Here is a 17,299-nt window from a genome sequence, read left to right as displayed (position 1 = left end):
AACACGTTATATTCAAGTATCCAGCGTACCTAGGAATGCATATCTAAGAGCTGCGTTTCCCATTCTAACAATGTTTGTGAATTCGATAAAGTAGTGGGATGGTACGGGCCGAGTGTTTGCTTCTGCTTGCTTAAGCAAACTCGTAGCAACTTGGTGGCTTCGGCATCGTGAGCTGAAGATTTCCAGGTAACAGCGAGATTAGCCATACTGTTTAGCGTGTCAGGATGGTCCTCGCCGAGCTTTGTCTTGCTCGTCTTCATCACCTGCATGAAGAGATTCTCGGCCTCATCCAGTCGGCCTTGGCTCCAAAACGTTGCTGCTAGATTAGCCATGCTATTTAGCGTGTAGGGATGACCCTCGCCGAGCTTCGTCTTGCGAGTCTTCATCACCTGCAACTGGAGCTGCTCGGCCTCTTCCCACCGGCCCTGGTTCAAAAATGTCGATGCTAGGTTGGCCATGCTGTTCAGCGTGTCAGGATGGTCCTCGCCGAGCTTTGTCTTGCTCGTCCTCATCACCTGCACCTCGAGCTGCTCGGCCTCCTCCCACCGGCCTTGGCTCCAATACGTTGCTGCCAGGTTGGCCATACTGTTTAGCGTGTCGGGATGCCCCTCGCCGAGCTTTGTCTTGCGAGTCTTCATCACCTGCACCTGGAGCTGCTCGGCCTCTTCCCACCGGCCCTGGTTCCAAAATGTCGACGCTAGATTGGCCATACTGTTCAGCGTGTCGGGATAGTCCTCGCCGAGCTTTGTCTTGCGAGTCTTCAACACTTGCACCTCAAGCTGCTCGGCCTCTTCCCACCGGCCTTGGTTTCTATACGTTGATGCTATGTTGGCTATACTAGTCAGCGTGTCGGGATGGTCCTTGCCAAATATCGTCTTGCGAGTCTTCATCACCTGCACCTGGAGCTGCTCGGCCTCTTCCCACCGGCCCTGGTTCCTGTATGTTGTCGCTAGGTTGGCCATATTGTTTAGTGTGTCAGGATGGTCCTCGCCGAATATCGTCTTGCGAGCCCTCATCACCTGCATGTGGAGCTGCTCGGCCTCCTCCCACCGGCCCTGGTTCCTGTACGTTGACGCCAGGTTGGTCATACTGTTCAGCGTGTCGGGATGGTTCTTGCCGAGCTTTGTCTTGCGAGTCTTCATCATCTGCACCTGGAGCTGCTCGGCCTTCTCCCACTGGCCTTCAAGCCAGTATGCTGTTGCAAGCATGTCTGTACTATCAAGGACGTCTTCTTGATTCTCATCAAACAATATCATTCTTTGCTCTCTTGACTTTGCTGCCAATTGTCTTACATCCACGATGTTGCCGCTTTGCGACGCATACCATGCACCTCTATAAAGCAATGTAGCCCATTGTTGTAGAGACTGAGGTGATGTTGGTCGCTGTGACATTGCAGATTTGACATGAGGGAAAAGTGGCCTGCACCTCTCCCAGTTTTCGTATTCACCAGTGGGAAACTCGTCGTAGAGGATACTAATGAATTTATCTCTCCATTGGTCTATTTGTCTATGAGATTTCAACCACGCGCGCGTAGTCAGTTGCACCAGCCTATGCATCGTAAAGGAAGTGCTGTTCTCATTGACAGATATAAATGAATAGTCCCTCAGTGTTGCAAGGTCATCTTCAAAATCGGGACCTAGGTCTGATTCAGATATTGCCCCGTCGCTCCAGTCACTTGGAAGTTCTGAACTTGATATGTAGTTGGCCTTAGGCTGATGCCGGATAAGTTTCTCTGGAATCCCTTGCCGATCGAAAAAGCTCATAAGAGAAAGCAATTCCACCGCAGATTGCTTTGTCTGGCGTAGATAATTGAATGACATTTGCCACGTCACCAAAATTGAATTCTTAGCCTCCCAGTCCCGGTAAATATGACCGGCTTCTTTTTTCAGAAGCTTTACTGCTTCACGATCACTCCTTTGGAAATCCTTCAAGTATTGCGATATCAAATAGCGAGGCGCCCGAATTCGAATATAGCAAGCGGCCTGTACTATCGCTAGCGGCATGAATTCCAACTCGTTCACTAACTGTTGACTTTCTTGGCTTTCCCCTGGTTGTTCAAGTTTTCTCTGAAGAAGCTCTAGTGCTTCGGACTTTTCCATGGGTTTAACCTCAACAATGCCCTTATGATCGACTATCTTCAACGCAACCTCTCTGGTCCGACTCGTGATGATGATAGATCCAGTCTGGCTTGTAGGGATATATGCTAATAGTGGTTTTGCCGACGCGTTCGTTGGGCCTCTCAACGGATCTCTTTTGCCTGCCACCGGAATCGAGCAAAGAAGCTGATCGTCATCGACATTATCAAGGATACAAACCCAATTTCCTATCTTTTCATCCCGGAGCCAGTTTTCGACCAGTTTGAATATGTCAACTTTAGCATCTTGACGGCCCGGGATTTTTACCCGGTCCGCGATGTCCCGGAAACTTTGCTCAAATCGGGCTTCATTACTCGCATGGACCCAGAAGACCCATGTTGCCGGTGATCTGGATCGGACTTGGTAGGAGTATTCGATCGCAAGTTGCGATTTTCTTCGAGTTGTCAGCAATAAACCACGTAAGAGCCGCAATACCCTTACCCAACACCGCCGAGGCCAATCAGCGCTATCCTCGACCCCGCGACCGAGTTCTTACTATAGATCTGATTAAGCAGTTTGTCCCGACGGACAAAGTCTGGATCGCGCGCGAATGGCACAGTTGACAAAGGGCTGGGCGGAGTTTCTGCTCGCTCTAGAGGGAAGCGGCAATTACTCAGTCAGCCTTGACCTGTTCGGTTCCGTTCCTGACTTACCCGGAGGCAGATGAAAGTCTGCCATGAATGTGCCATAATTGATTCCCACCTGGGATCCATAGTTGACACCAGAGTGACTTGTTGACGCCATGATCGTATAAATGTGCCTGTCTGTAGTTCATTACAAGCTCTTCTCTGGATCTCAACTGAAGGAGGGGTACATCATCAGGTGACTCGGCTCCGCGGCGCTAAGACAGGAGACCAGATTTGCAGGTCACCCGCGTCGAGCCGTGGGGCAGGATTAGCACCTTCCTAGGAACCGGATCGACCCGACCCAGAACATTAAGACCAAGCGCAGCAAGCGATAATCAGCCCGGTCCCGCGGGGTGAAAAGCATGCTTTGAGGGTACCACTTCGAGAGCTTATTGTTGCCGGCTTTTTCAAGTACACGATGGACACTTTGAGATCGCATTTTGTTGTTGCTAGGGTGAAACTAACGTATGGTTTCCAGCCTAGCAACCACTTTTTTGAGGTCCGCAGCTTTGAGATGGGCCCTAAGCTCCCAGGAACTGCGAGATCGCCAATGTCACGTGTATTCCCTAATAGCCAGCATCCCCCAGACTTTTCACCCAAATTCATTTTACCTGCTCACTGAGCAGAGGGGTGAGCAAGGGTGAGCAGACGGAGTCGCTCCCTGTGCCCCTCAACGGTACCGGACCACTGCGTCTGCCAACGCTCTCCTCAATTAACAACCAGACTTCTCACAACATGGCGCCAAGACTCCCTCTCTCAAAGCTCGAAATGATCCAGGACATGGTATCGAGCAAATCACTAACTGCCTCGCAAATGGCCAAAGCTGCTAATGTAGTAAGCGTTCAATTATCAACATTAGCAACAACCTTTCCCGGTTTGGAAATGTCAGAGCACCCCCAACTCGAGTAGGTCGACGACGGACCGTAACACCTCCGATGATAGAAGCACTATGCGATCGCCTCCTCGAAAAGCCTGGGCTATATGTGGACGAGATGGCGATCTTTTTATGGGACGAGTTCCGCATCCAGGGTCACAAATTCGAGTCTCAAACGGGCTCTTGCTTCGGTGGGTTGGTCGAAGAAAGTTGCTCGACAGAGAGCCAAGGAATAGAATGCGGATTTACGAGATTTCTATATACATAACCTGTCAGAATTTCGCTCGTACCATTTGGTCTACGTGGATGAGTCTGGGTGTGATAAGCGAATCGGGTTCCGAAGGACTGGCTGGTCTCCGTTAGGCACGGCGCCATTGCAGGTAGCCAACTTCCATCGTGACCAGCGGTACCAGATACTACTCGCATATTGCCAAGATGCAATTTTGCTCTCTCGTGTATTCCAGGGCTCCACGGATGCTGCAGTCTTCGAGGACTTCGTTGGTCAGCTTCTTCGGCATTGTAGGAGATGGCCTGAACCTAAGTCCGTTCTAGTTATGGATAACGCATCTTTCCACCATTCTGATCGTATTGAGGAAATGTGCATCGAAGCAGGGGTAAAGCTCGTGTATCTACCACCTTACTCACCCGACTTGAATCCTATCGAGGAGTTTTTCTCTGAGTTAAAGGCATATATTAGACGGAACTTTGTGCGGTATGAAGAACACCCAGAACAAGGATTTCAAACTTTCCTCGAGCGGTGCATTAAGGTTTTTGGATCTCGAAAACAGAGTGCCTTGGGTCATTTCCGACATTCTGGGGTGGTCATTGACACCCATGGCTAGTTGGTAGCGTTAGAGGCGATCTGGCGTTAGGCCTTATAATGACATAATATATATATACAACCGGCTACAAAAGTTACTCAATTCTCTGTTAGCTCTACTTTTGTGTATAAAGGTGTGGTTTAATCATTAACTTAAGGATTTGCATAAAACAGAGTAATTCTAAGCCAATCTAGTGTGTATCCGAGTGCTTCTTACGCCTTCATATGGGTTCAAGCTGCGGCCTACGTAGCTTGGTCGTCTAGCGTGACATTTCTTACGCACTTAACCTATTGGCCAATATCTCTCACGAATTGGCGTGCAATACCCACCACAATCCCTTTGTCGATGAAGAATGAGGGATCTTGGTCCTCGTGAATCAGTCTAAGATCAAGACCATTGGCTAACGCCACATTGCATGCTTGCCGAAACTGTGCTTTCAGATTTTCGTCACCAACATTCGATTCATGCCATGCGCCGTAATCTTTGACAGCTTCGTCTCTTAGTCTAGTAAGATTGAGGTCTTCTATGACTTGGTCATTGGGTGGCAGAACCATGGCTAAGGCTGTGGTTGGGTTGGACGTGTCTTGTTGCGGGGAAGATTGCATCCCATTGAAGTTGATATTGATAGGCTGACAGCTTCCTGGGGTGCCTACCATCTTGTTCTTCTGAGATTGTTGGCTCTCCAGTCTATGCCGCTCTTCCATATATAGTTCTTCACGGAAATTATCCGGGACATCTTCATGAGATAGCAAGGCGCCGCCTTTCTCCACAAAGGCAATCAAACGCTTTAATTGATGGCTCCTCAATTTATAGTGCTTCTTTCCGTGGGGGTCTTGCCAGCAATGTGGGCCAAGGTGGCATGAGGAGGATGGGCAACGTATTAGATTGTAAACACCCCGCCATATCGATTCTTGCCCGGACACGTTTTCTTCGGCATCCAGTTGAGCGTCTCGCTCGTTGAGCATTCGTTTAGTGACCGATGACCTTCCTCTTTTCTCGACCCTACCCGAGGTAATTTTGTGGAGAGAGTCGTCCTCAATATATTTGAAGGCGATACTTAGCCTCAGTTTCTTGCCTCGACGAAACAGTTCGCCCCACTTCAGCAGCTGCTTTTCAACAGCAGTCCAATCGATGTCGAGATGGTCAAACCGTTTCATCAGGTCGCGTTGGGATCGATCATTCACCAATACAGCGATCGAAGTGTCGTCCGACCTTACCCTTCCTTTACGGGGGATTTTCCCTTCTAACAACCTCTCAAGCTTACCCTTCAGGGTCTTCGGCCAATAAGCACTCGGAGTCAGGACTACATCCTCTTCAGTGTCTTGCGAGAGCACCTTCTTATTCACTGTAACTTTCCATTCTATCGTATATTGGATGCAGTTTGCCGGAAGCTCGTCACTTAGCATCCCATCGTGCCACTCAGATAGCTGAAGCAGTCTGGGTCTTTCGGGCTCGTGTTGGCACAGGTCTTCTAGATCGTGCTCGGAGTGATAGTCGGGGGAAGGGCTGAGCCCACAGCTTGACGCAGGTGTGCGACCGTAGTATCCTGGAGTGGGAGCATATTGCGAATCTGGTCTCCAGGTTCAAGTGCATGCGGTTGAAAATCACGTTCATCGGGATATGAATCAGTAGTCATCGTCTTCGTCTGAACGCTCCAAAGAATCCAACATCAGCATGATCACAAGCAGTCAGTCAAGCAAATGCTGGTCTTCCATTAGAAGGTCAAGCTTGCCACACAAAGCAAATAAATATTACCCACTAGTACTGTCTCTATACACCGCGCTCGGTGTAGCGGTGCGCGGTTGACGGGAGTGGGATTTGAATTCCTGCCACATCTCCAGACGAGAAGAGCAGACAACCCTTGTGTTTGGCCTGTTTGCAGAGTCAACGTTCTAGAAACCCTAAGAACCATACAGGTCTAATACAGAAGCTATTTTTATGCTGTTATTTACACGTGTATTGAATTACTGCCAAGATAGGGGTTCAGGGGAAGAGTAATTGTAATAAGTATAGCGTGTTTCAAGAGAGGGTTCGAGATAGATTCTCCGTGTGCAAGTGGTGAAACTAATTTCGATCCTCCCTGTATTTTGAGACTACGCGGAAATAGGTTAGTTCTTCTTGGCATCAGGGTTCGAGAAATAATGAAAGAGTGTAGGTGGTGACACCAATTTCCGGAACTACTGTAGTTCAATGAGCCCCCAGTGAGCTCGCACTGGGCAGCAGTCCTTGCCAGGCTGCTGGGACGATGGATTCTTACCTTCTCGTGGTGTCCGGTGTATATCCCCGTTGGGGGAGACCGAATTGAATCCGCCGTGGTTGTGCGGTCCGGCCCGGTGCGGGAAGCGACCGCACAACCACACCAAAATCAGGGGATAACGGCATATGAAAACCATCCGACTTCTCCTTACCTGACTCGCACTCGGGCCCGATACTGGTCTTGCATTACCAGTGGAAGTGGTGTCGCCTAAGGAGAAGACAGGACACCCCTGAGCTTGCATACGGTCTGGGATCGCATCGTGCGAGATGCGGCGAGGCGGTAGTGAACCGGTGACACAGGCAGTCAAGCTGATATCGGACAGACCTCGTTCAAGGCCCAGAGGCCTCGTTAAGACTCGAACTCGTTAAGGCTCGGAGAGAGCGCTCGCTGGAGACCTCGTTAAGGCTCAGCCACGGGCAAGCTTCAGGGCGAGTGCTCTTCGGGACACGGGCACCACCGAGACACGGGCACCCTCTTGGGAGACACACGGGCAATCTGGAAAATATTGGTATTTGACTGGTGGCAGTCGGCAGGACTCGTTAAGGCTTCGCCACGGGCAACCCGTCGATCCTGTTCAGACACCGGGGACCAAGCTTGGTTAGTGGAGAGCAACCGACATATACTGCCGGATGGAGCGTATAGAGGACTTTCTGCAAGACACGGTCGGCCTGGCGGAGGGAGACCTCCTCAGGTAACGCGAAACGAGAGTGAAAGCTCTCGCGGGGCGTGGTGTACAATGGCAGCCACTGCGGCAGGGTCGGGGCCTGCCAAGAGACTGTCTGTATAGCCCGAGAGGACGGATGCGCGTGTCGGTGTACAAAAAGCCGGGAGTCAACTACCCCACTCGCACTGGGGGCCTGAGATCGACATTGGTCGGTTGAAGCGGTGTCGTCCTAGTTGGCTCGCCCGTGATGTATGCTTAAGGAGCAAACTGAGAGACACCCAGGGTGAGAGGTGTGGTGAACCTCAAAAGACCAGAAGCCTCATTTATCGGGTGAAAAACTGGGGTAGTGGTCTATGCAAGTAGACCTGTCGAAGCTACTTAATGTCTTTTGGGCCGAGACGCTCCACCAGACCGCCTAACAATTATGCCCAGCAGCAAGAATTCGATAACGAACAAGGCAATGCGCATTCTCAGCGGAAGAGGAAGACCCAGGGCAAGCCAGTAGACCAACGTGAAACGGTCGTCTCGGAATCATCTACAGAGAGCGAGGACCCGAACGCGTCGGAACTGTTGAAGGAACTGGTCAAACTCAGGAAGGAGATCAGACAGCGAGACGAATCACACAAGGAAGAGCTTCAAAGGGTCAAAGAAGAATTCGGCGCCCTCAAAGAAGAATAGACCCGCGACACCGCAACCCCATCTCGAGCCATGCTCTCAGAATGATGAGATTTTGCGCGAGATTCAGTCCTTACGCGAGGAAATCAGCGCCCCCGCCCCCATCAGATCCCCTTCCTATGCAGATATCGCGCGCACTCCTCCGACCAGTCACCCAAGCAACGTACGGACCCTCTCAACGCTGAACACAACACCATCCAACTTCACCGACACGTTATACTGCACGGTAGATACCGCGAAGATGACCGAAAGTGAAAACGAGAAGAAATCTGCAGGCTCAATCAGGGCCACAATCGAGAAAGAAATCCGAACGATGGATGATCACACTCACTGGCGCTGTCGCGCGGTGACTGTCAGTCCAAGAGACCCCAACCGAATCAGGATCGCGTGTCGCGATGAAGCCGAGCACCAGCTGGTCAAGAAAGTAGCGGAAGAAAAGATCGGAACGGGAGCCCGGGTGCTCCGGGACGAGCTCTACCCGATCAAGGTCGACAGCGTCAAGAGGGCTGCGGTACTGGATGAAAACCATGGCATCCTGACAGGAGCGGCGGCCGCCCTTGGTGAGGAGAATGAAACTACTATCGCCAAGATGACATGGCTTAGCAGCAAGGAAACCGTGAAGCCATATGGATCAATGGTCGTGTACCTCACCAAGGGCACTGACGCGCGGAGGCTCTTGGTTGACGGATACTTCCACGCTGGAGGGGAATCCGGGACAACCAGCGTCTTTGAGCATCGACCACGACCGATGCAATGTTACAACTGCCAGGAGGTTGGTCACAAGGCATTCCAATGCAAGAAGATCCAGAAGTGCGCAAAATGCGCCACGGAGGGCCATCACCACAGTCGCTGCGATCAAGCGGTTCCAAAGTGCGTTCCGTGCGGTGGGCCACATGAATCGTTTAGCAAGAACTGCCGGAAGCTCTACCCATCACGTCATGAATAAACCACTTCGAATAATTCAATTGAATGTGAGGAAGCAGGGTGCAGTGCTGGAAAGCTTAATGAACGACGAGGAAACCAAGGACGCAGTGGCGTTAGCGATTCAGGAACCCCAGGCGAGGAGGATCCAGGGCCGGCTCTTGACCACCCCGATGGGACACCACAAATGGACGAAGATGGTCCCCTCCACTTGGAGGGAAGGCAGGTGGGCGATCCGAAGCATGCTTTGGGTGAATAAAGACATAGAAGCGGAGCAAGTGGCTATAGAATCCCCGGATCTGACAGCGGCGATCGTCCGGCTACCCGAACGGCTGATCTTCATGGCATCGGTCTACGTCGAAGGCGGAGAGGCCTCGGCGCTAGAAGACGCATGCGATCACCTAAGAAAGGCAATCTTAAAGGTGCGACGAGACACGGGCGCTGTGGTGGATATCATGATTATGGGAGACTTCAACCGCCATGACCAACTCTGGGGCGGAGACGAGGTGTCCCTGGGAAGACAGGGCGAAGCGGACCCAATCATTGACCTCATGATCGAATTCGCTCTTAGCAGCTTGCTCAAACGAGGTACAAAAACATGGCACGGTGGGGGACAGAGCGGGGACTGCGAGTCGACCATCGACCTCGTCCTAGCCTCTGACAATTTGACAGACCTAATGACCAAATGTGTAATACACGGGGTTGAACATGGCTCGGATCACCGGACGATCGAGACTGTGTTCGATGCATCGTGGTCAGCCCCGGAGCATCAGGAACGACTTCTTCTGAAGAACGCACCGTGGAACGAGATTAATGCTAGAATTGCGAGCACCCTGGCCGCCACTCCGTCAGAGGGCACAGTACAGCAGAAAACCGATCGACTAATGTCCGCGGTCTCGGACGCGGTGCACAACCTAACTCCGAGAGCGAAGCCGTCGCCACACGCGAAGCGATGGTGGACAACTGACCTCACACAACTACGTCACATATATACCTATTGGCGAAATCACGCTCGTTCGGAGCGACGGGCGAGGGGAAAAGTACCTCGGCTCGAAAAGATGGCTCAGGATGCGGCGAAACAATACCATGATGCCATCCGCAAGCAAAAGAAGAAGCACTGGAATGAATTTCTCGCAGACAACGACAACATTTGGAAAGCAGCGACGTATCTGAAGTCCGGGGAGGATGCGGCATTTGGGAAATTACCGCAGCTCGTCAGAGCAGATGGGACAACCACCGCTGACCATATGGAGCAAGCAGAGGAGTTGCTATCTAAATTCTTCCCGCCACTGCCGGACAACATTGAAGATGAAGGGGCCAGACCACAAAGAGAGCCAGTGGAGATGCCGGCCATCAACCTGGAGGAGGTAGAACGACAGCTTCTTGCAGCGAAATCGTGGAAGGCGCCGGGAGAGGACGGCCTGCCGGCGATAGTGTGGAAGATGACGTGGCCCACGGTCAAGTACAGGGTCCTTGAACTATTTCAAGCGTCGCTGGCAGAAGGCTCGTTGCCAAGACAGTGGAGACACGCGAAGATCATACCGCTCAAAAAACCGAATAAAGAAAATTACACCATTGCAAAAGCATGGAGACCAATCTCCCTCCTAGCGACACTGGGCAAGATACTGGAGTCAGTGGTTGCAGAAAGGATCTCACACGTGGTGGAGACCCACGGCTTGCTCCCGACCAGCCACTTTGGAGCCCGGAAACAGCGATCCGCGGAGCAAGCACTCCTGCTCTTGCAAGAACAGATCTACACGGCGTGGCGGGGCCGGCGGGTATTGAGCCTGATCAGCTTCGATGTCAAAGGAGCCTACAACGGAGTGTGCAAAGAACGATTACTCCAAAGGATGAAAGCACGAGGCATCCCGGAGGGTCTGCTCCGGTGGATTGAAGCGTTCTGCTCGGAACGAACGGCGAACATCCAGATCAATGGGCAAGTGTCGGAGGTCCAAAGTCTGCCACAGGCTGGGCTACCGCAGGGCTCGCCCCTGTCCCCGATCCTATTCCTCTTCTTCAACGCAGACCTCGTGCAAAGGCAGATCGACAGCCAGGGAGGAGCAGTCGCTTTTGTGGATGATTTCACCGCATGGGTGACCGGATCAACCGCGCAGAGCAACCGGGAAGGAATTGAAGCAATTATTAATGGAGCTCTCGACTGGGAAAGGAGAAGCGGAGCGACCTTTGAAGCGGAAAAGACAGCTATCATACATTTTGCGCCCAAGATGCGTAAATCGGACCATGAGGCGTTTATCATCAAGGGACAAACGGTTGTGCCCGGAAACCACGTCAAGATCCTGGGTGTCTTGATGGACACGAGGCTTAAGTACAAGGAACATATCGCGAGGGCAGCGTCCAAGGGTCTTGAAGCGGCGATGGAGCTTCGGCGACTCCGTGGCTTATCTCCAGCAACCGCGCGGCAGCTGTTCACCTCGACGGTGGCACCGGTCGTGGACTACGCCTCCAATGTCTGGATGCACGCGTGTAAGGATAAGGCCATGGGGCCGATCAATCGGGTCCAAAGAGTTGGAGCACAAGCCATTGTGGGGACATTCCTCACCGTCGCGACCAGCGTAGCGGAGGCGGAGGCCCACATTGCCACCGCACGACAACGATTCTGGAGACGGGCCGTGAAGATGTGGACGGACATGCATACCCTGCCTGAAACCAACCCCCTCCGCAGGGGTACAGACCGGATCAGGAAGTTCAGAAGATACCATCGCTCGCCGCTGTACCGGGTAGCCGATGCGCTGAAGCATATCGACATGGAAACACTGGAAACAATTAATCCATTTACGTTAGCTCCGTGGGAAGAACGCATGCAACCCGATATGGACCAACCACAGGATGTCCAGACCAGAGCAGGCCTGTATATGCAGATCGCGGTCAGCAGCTCGGCTCGGAACGAGCTGGTCGGATTCGGGGTGGCGATCGAGAAACAACCACCTCGGTATCGAAAACTGAGACTGAAGACCCTCTCCGTCACATTGGGTGCAAGAGCAGAGCAAAATCCGTTATCTGCGGAGCTAGCAGCGATGGCACATGCATTGAAGATGGTAGTTGGAATCAAAGACTACAGAATTACGTTGCTCACAAGCAACAAGGCGGCGGCGCTCACGCTAAGGAACCCTCGACGACAGTCTGGCCAGGAGCTGGTTTGTCAGATATACAAGTTGATGAGAAGGTTGCGGAGGAATGGAAACCGAATCAAAATCCACTGGATCCGCACCAGCGAAGACAACAAGCTGTCAAGTCTGGCTAAAGAACAAGCCAGAACTGCAACACAAGAAGACGCTCTCCAACAGGAACGCGTCCCGAGGATGAAGTCGACCACATTGAATATCGCACGGTCCCAAGCAGTCCCCTGCAGTCAGCTACCAGAGAACATAGGAAGACACGCAAAACGAGTAGATGCCGCACTGCCAGGCAAACACACCCGGCTGTTATATGATCGCCTGACGTGGAAAGAAGCGACCGTACTGGCCCAACTCCGAACCGGCATGGCCAGACTCAATGGATACCTCAATCAAATTAATGTAGCAGAGACCGATCAATGTGATTGCGGACAAGCAAGAGAGACCCTGCAGCACTTCCTCTTCCGCTGTCGGAAGTGGACTGCACACCGGACGGAACTGTTACAATGCACCCAGGCTCACCGAGGAAACATATCCTTCGCCTTGGGGGGAAAACAGCCTTCTGACGATCAGAACTGGACGCCAAACCTAGAGGCAGTACGGGCCTCCATACGTTTCGCCATCGCAACGGGCCGCCTCGAGGCCACTTGAACACATTGACGAACATCACCCCCACCCCCTTCTTCCGACCCTGCTCACCCACCACCTCGTGCCACAAACGGTAGACGCGCTTCAACTGCCGAAGATAGGATGCTGAACACTTGAAGAAGCGCCTTCAAGCCAGTCTACTTACCCACTTACTAACTCACGAGAAACTCGCTGCGACACTGCTTTCTGGAAATGTCATACGCTATAAGGTTTTATGTATGGGCTTTCAGGAGACACAGCATATACAGATGGACATGTACAGTAGATCATTGATAGTTGCCCTTTCGGATCAGCCGCCGGGCGTTAATGAATTGTTTGTTTGTTTGTAGTTCAATGAAGTTCTAAACAATGTTTCTTCCTCATCTATACCCCGTCCTCGGACCTCAACAAAGTACGCGAGCATAAGCAGTGCGAGCAAAGCCTTCGCTGGATGGGTTCTCCCACTCTCCTCACATCCCTCCCATTTCTCTATACTACAGTATCTGGCGTAGGAGAGGGGAACTTTCATGGCGAGCGGTGCGCAATTCTTGAGGTCCGCAGCTTTTAGAGGCCACGGTGCTCCCAGGAGTTCGACACCACCGAGTCACGTGGAGTTCCCAATAAATCAGCATCCACCGGATCTTCTGGCAAACGAATTTCATCCAATCACTAAACAAAGGGGTGAGCAGGGGTGAGCATGGAGAATAACTCTTTTACAGTAAAGCGATATTCGAAACCAGTTTTACCTCCAATTTCCCGAGGCCCCAAGGCCCCACCTCAAACGCACTAGTGACTAATCTCGAGTGACTCATCTGGGTGGGCCATACCCACATACCGCGGGCCGTCTTCAGGAGAATATAGTGGATAGTGGTTCTGGCAATGAGAGCATAATGACCGAATACTGACGTAGAGCTCAGCTTAGCTTCAATTCGGAGTCACTCACATTCGCAGAAAACTGCCATGTACACCCGTCTACAGAGCGGCGGCACTGTCAGCTTGATTTGTGTTTCTGAAATTCTCGAATTCTGCCAACTTTGCTCTCTATCTGAATCCGTTCTTGTTTTTTACAAATAGCCAGCGGCCCCATCAAAAACCATGCACAGACCAGATGACGAGTTCATCAACCAGTTCAGGGAGAGATTTGGGGACCTTCTCTTGAGCTGCCATGGCGAAAGAGGAAGGACAGACGCTCATGTTGACGTGGGTGGTTCAATGTTCTCTGCTAGCCATGCCAAGGAAGATGAGCCCGTCGATGTTATGTGCGCAGACGAGGCGAACACTGCTCGAACATTGAGACTAGAGAAGGGTTCCCCGAAACCACGCAATTTTCATGCACTCGGTTCGATCTCTCCGATGAAAAGTGCTAAACAGCACGAGACATTCCACGATCGCAATCTACTGGGGTCGGGAGCGATCTTTCACAACAAGGCAGGAGACATCCACTCTCCAATGATACGGTGGAACACAAAGATCTCGCCATTCCTTGATGAATCAATTCAGCACGTCCAGCAGATTTCTTGGAATGGGCCCGATGGCTTCACTCCGCTGGCTGAGTCTCAACGTTGGCTATATGACCATACATATTTTGGACATACAGATGATATCTCGAGGACTCTTGTGCACCATGATTCTGGATACACTACATTGGATGGAGCCGATCAGGATATTTTGGCCGATAGTCTCAGTGAACAACCAGACTTAAACTCAGTCTTAGCTACATCGGAGGGCCACGTCAACGAACATTGGCAATATAGCGACGGAGAAAAGTATGGCTGATTGACGACATGCTGCGCATGTTATTTGAATTTGCTAATTTTCTACATAGATTTCGTTACCATGTGATACTGCAAGCCCCGACGGCAATTCTTCGGCATGCCAATGAAAGTCCAGTGACATACCTCGACAAAGGTCAAATATACAGCCTCACGGTGGCAGATTCTGCGCTATCCATAAAGAAGGCCGGTCTTCTTGAATATAGAACGTTCGTGCATGTGTCCTTCGAATCAGAAGCTCAAAGATATAATTCGGTTGCATCTTGGCAGCTATGGAAACAAGGTCGAGGCTCGAAAGAAGCCCATGAGCGCAAAGGCAAGGTTTCAGCTATCGAGTATGTCGTTTCTTCCCAGGACGATGTTAGAAATCAGGGACTTCGCCAGATACGGCTTGAAAAAGCTTTTGTTGATGGGTTTTGTGTCACTTGGACAGCTGATCCAAGCGCGAACATTCATAAAGCTGCGATTTTGCTAAAGTTTAATTTTCTATCTACTGATTTCAGCCGCTCAAAAGGGGTGAAAGGGGTACCAGTCAGGCTTTGTGTAAAAACGCAAATGTTGCGGTCAGACGACGAAACCGAGACCATTGACGACAAGCCAGAGAATTGTTACTGTCTGGTGAAGCTCTATCGTGATCACGGTGCCGAACGGAAACTATCGAACGACAAGATATATGCTAAGAAAAGGATTGAAAAGCTCAACAAAGAAATCCTTGGTAAAAGGACAGGGGAGGATTTTGATGGACGAAGTCGCAGAAACACTCTAACGAACGATAGAGAATTTGACATTCGGCCTCAGAAGAAACGCAAGTGGTCCATAAGTTCGCGCAAAGGCCCTGCGTCAGATAAAGACCTTCACGCCGAGTTAGCTACAATGGCTGAGGTCTTTTCATCGGCACGGCCAGTCAGTGTACTTGGTCTTTGTGGTAACGAGAAGGATGATCCTGATCTATATTCTATCTGTTTATCACATGGATCAAGCACCTTAACGAAAGCTGGTGACTTGGATGATAAATATAGCATGCGCGCTATAAACTTAGCCTACGAAGGAGCGGCTTGTTTGTCAAACAATGCTGACGAACGATTGGATCTCCAAAGCCCTAGCTGCCAAGAACGTCCGCCCAAAATGCCAAAAATTTCCACTATGGATTCTCAAATGGTCTCTCCACCTGCAAATCACTCTAAGTATGGTCCGTACTATTGTAAAGCAACCTTTGTTCTTCATTTGCTTACCTTGTCGCAGTTGCATGCTTTTATGTCCAGTTCACTCAAAATGGGAAGCATCCTGAGGGCAACCATTATGCGATATACCTTATGAATCGAACTGCTCTCGATTTGAAAAGCAAGCTTGCGGAGAAACTGCAGATCGACCCATGTCTTATCACTCGTGTCATTCATGTCAACAGTAAAGGCTTGAAGGTCGTGGTGGATGACGACATGATCCAGCAACTTCCAGAGGCGCGGATCATGATTGCAGATATTTGTGAACTCCCGTACACAGGCATGGCTCCCTCTAGCACAGGTTACTCTGAGGTGGAAATAAAGCTCGTGTTCTAGTCACTCTGAGTAAGAAGCAATACAGGCACCCCTAGCAAAGATATTCCTGGAATGCGCGTAAGGAATACTCGTAATATAGAATAGTGTGTCAATTAGGGTTCGAGAAAAGTACAGCTGATGACACCAGTTCTGGGACGTACAGTGGTGTTGCTCCCCTATCCTGTTCGCATTCTTCAACTCCGACCTGGTCGACCAACCTGTCAACTCTCACGGCGGTGCATCCGCCTTTATCGATGACTACTTTCGCTGGCGTGTGGGACGCACAGCCGAAGAGAACCTAGCCAAGATTCAATCGGAAGATATTCCCCGCATTGAGGCATGGGCCTGTCGAACTGGGTCCTGCTTTGCAGCCGAGAAAACCGAACTGATTCATATCACCAGGAAAAGACGCGAACAGCTCCAGGGGCAAGTGGTTATGAACGGGAAGACAATCGAGCCGTCTCCCACTGCCAAGCTACTGGGGGTGGTGTTCGACCAGGAGCTTCGCTGGAAAGAACACGTCCAGCAAGCGATCAAACGCGCAACCAAAGTCAGTATTGCTCTGGGCGGGCTGCGACAGCTACGCCCAGAACAGATGCGACAGCTCTACCAAGCCTGCGTAACACCAGTCATGGACCACGCGTCGACGGTCTGGCACGACCCGCTACGAGACAAAACTCACCTACGACACTTGAACACAGTCCAGAGAACCGCATTAGTCCGTATCCTATCAGCTTTCAGAACAGTGGCCACCACGACTCTGGAAGTAGAAGCACATATTTTGCCAACACACCTCCGCCCCCGCCGCCGAGCGCAGAACACCATTGCAAGCCTTCACACTCTGCCGCGCGATCATCCTATTTGGGATACACTACGGCGAGCCCAGAAACGTAGGAACAATATCGGGTCGCACGCTCGTTTCCCACTGGCGGAAGCCCTGAAGACCACGAACCTAGAAAGACTAGATGAACTAGAGACGATCGACCCACGACCGCTGCCACCGTGGCGAGTCGAGTCCTTCACGGAGATCGAGATCGGGTCAGACCGAGAGACGGCAAGAGAACGGGCTGAGTCCGTGCGGTCCACATCCGCTATCGTGGTCTATTCCGATGCCTCAGGACGTGAGGGCCACCTAGGCGCCGCTGCCGTAGCACTCGACAATACCCTACAGGTTATCGAATCCCAACAGGCCCAGGTGGGACCGATGGACCGGTGGTCGGTTCACGTAGCAGAGCTGATAGGCATTTTCTACGCTGTC

The 17,299-nt window shown here is 51.4% G+C and overlaps 4 protein-coding genes across 4 annotated transcripts; 2 read left to right on the top strand and 2 right to left on the bottom strand.

Annotated features, from left to right (window-relative positions):
- Nucleotides 1-29: 29 nt before the first annotated feature.
- Nucleotides 30-2,879, bottom strand: N7508_011077 (uncharacterized protein; the record flags this gene model as incomplete). Its single annotated transcript, XM_058469137.1, has 3 exons — nucleotides 30-2,529; nucleotides 2,577-2,727; nucleotides 2,789-2,879. 3 exons carry the CDS (start codon nucleotides 2,877-2,879, stop codon nucleotides 30-32), a joined length of 2,742 nt encoding a protein of 913 aa, XP_058314115.1.
- Nucleotides 2,880-4,743: 1,864 nt separating this feature from the next.
- Nucleotides 4,744-6,092, bottom strand: N7508_011076 (uncharacterized protein; the record flags this gene model as incomplete). Its single annotated transcript, XM_058469136.1, has 2 exons — nucleotides 4,744-6,002; nucleotides 6,065-6,092. 2 exons carry the CDS (start codon nucleotides 6,090-6,092, stop codon nucleotides 4,744-4,746), a joined length of 1,287 nt encoding a protein of 428 aa, XP_058314114.1.
- Nucleotides 6,093-7,758: 1,666 nt separating this feature from the next.
- Nucleotides 7,759-12,758, top strand: N7508_011075 (uncharacterized protein; the record flags this gene model as incomplete). The annotated part of the gene is made up of 3 exons (XM_058469135.1): nucleotides 7,759-8,019; nucleotides 8,096-8,922; nucleotides 8,975-12,758. 3 exons carry the CDS (start codon nucleotides 7,759-7,761, stop codon nucleotides 12,756-12,758), a joined length of 4,872 nt encoding a protein of 1,623 aa, XP_058314113.1.
- A 1,071-nt stretch (nucleotides 12,759-13,829) lies between these two features.
- Nucleotides 13,830-16,062, top strand: N7508_011074 (uncharacterized protein; the record flags this gene model as incomplete). Its single annotated transcript, XM_058469134.1, has 3 exons — nucleotides 13,830-14,500; nucleotides 14,560-15,695; nucleotides 15,749-16,062. The coding sequence occupies 3 exons, from the start codon at nucleotides 13,830-13,832 to the stop codon at nucleotides 16,060-16,062; spliced, it is 2,121 nt and encodes a 706-aa protein (XP_058314112.1).
- Nucleotides 16,063-17,299: the final 1,237 nt, after the last annotated feature.

Source organism: Penicillium antarcticum (assembly GCF_028974205.1).
Source record: "Penicillium antarcticum strain IBT 31339 chromosome Unknown utg000010l_segment0_segment0, whole genome shotgun sequence".
Lineage (NCBI taxonomy): Eukaryota > Fungi > Ascomycota > Eurotiomycetes > Eurotiales > Aspergillaceae > Penicillium > Penicillium antarcticum.
The sequence above is the reverse complement of the archived record's forward strand: the minus strand, read 5'-3'. Positions and strand labels throughout refer to the sequence as shown.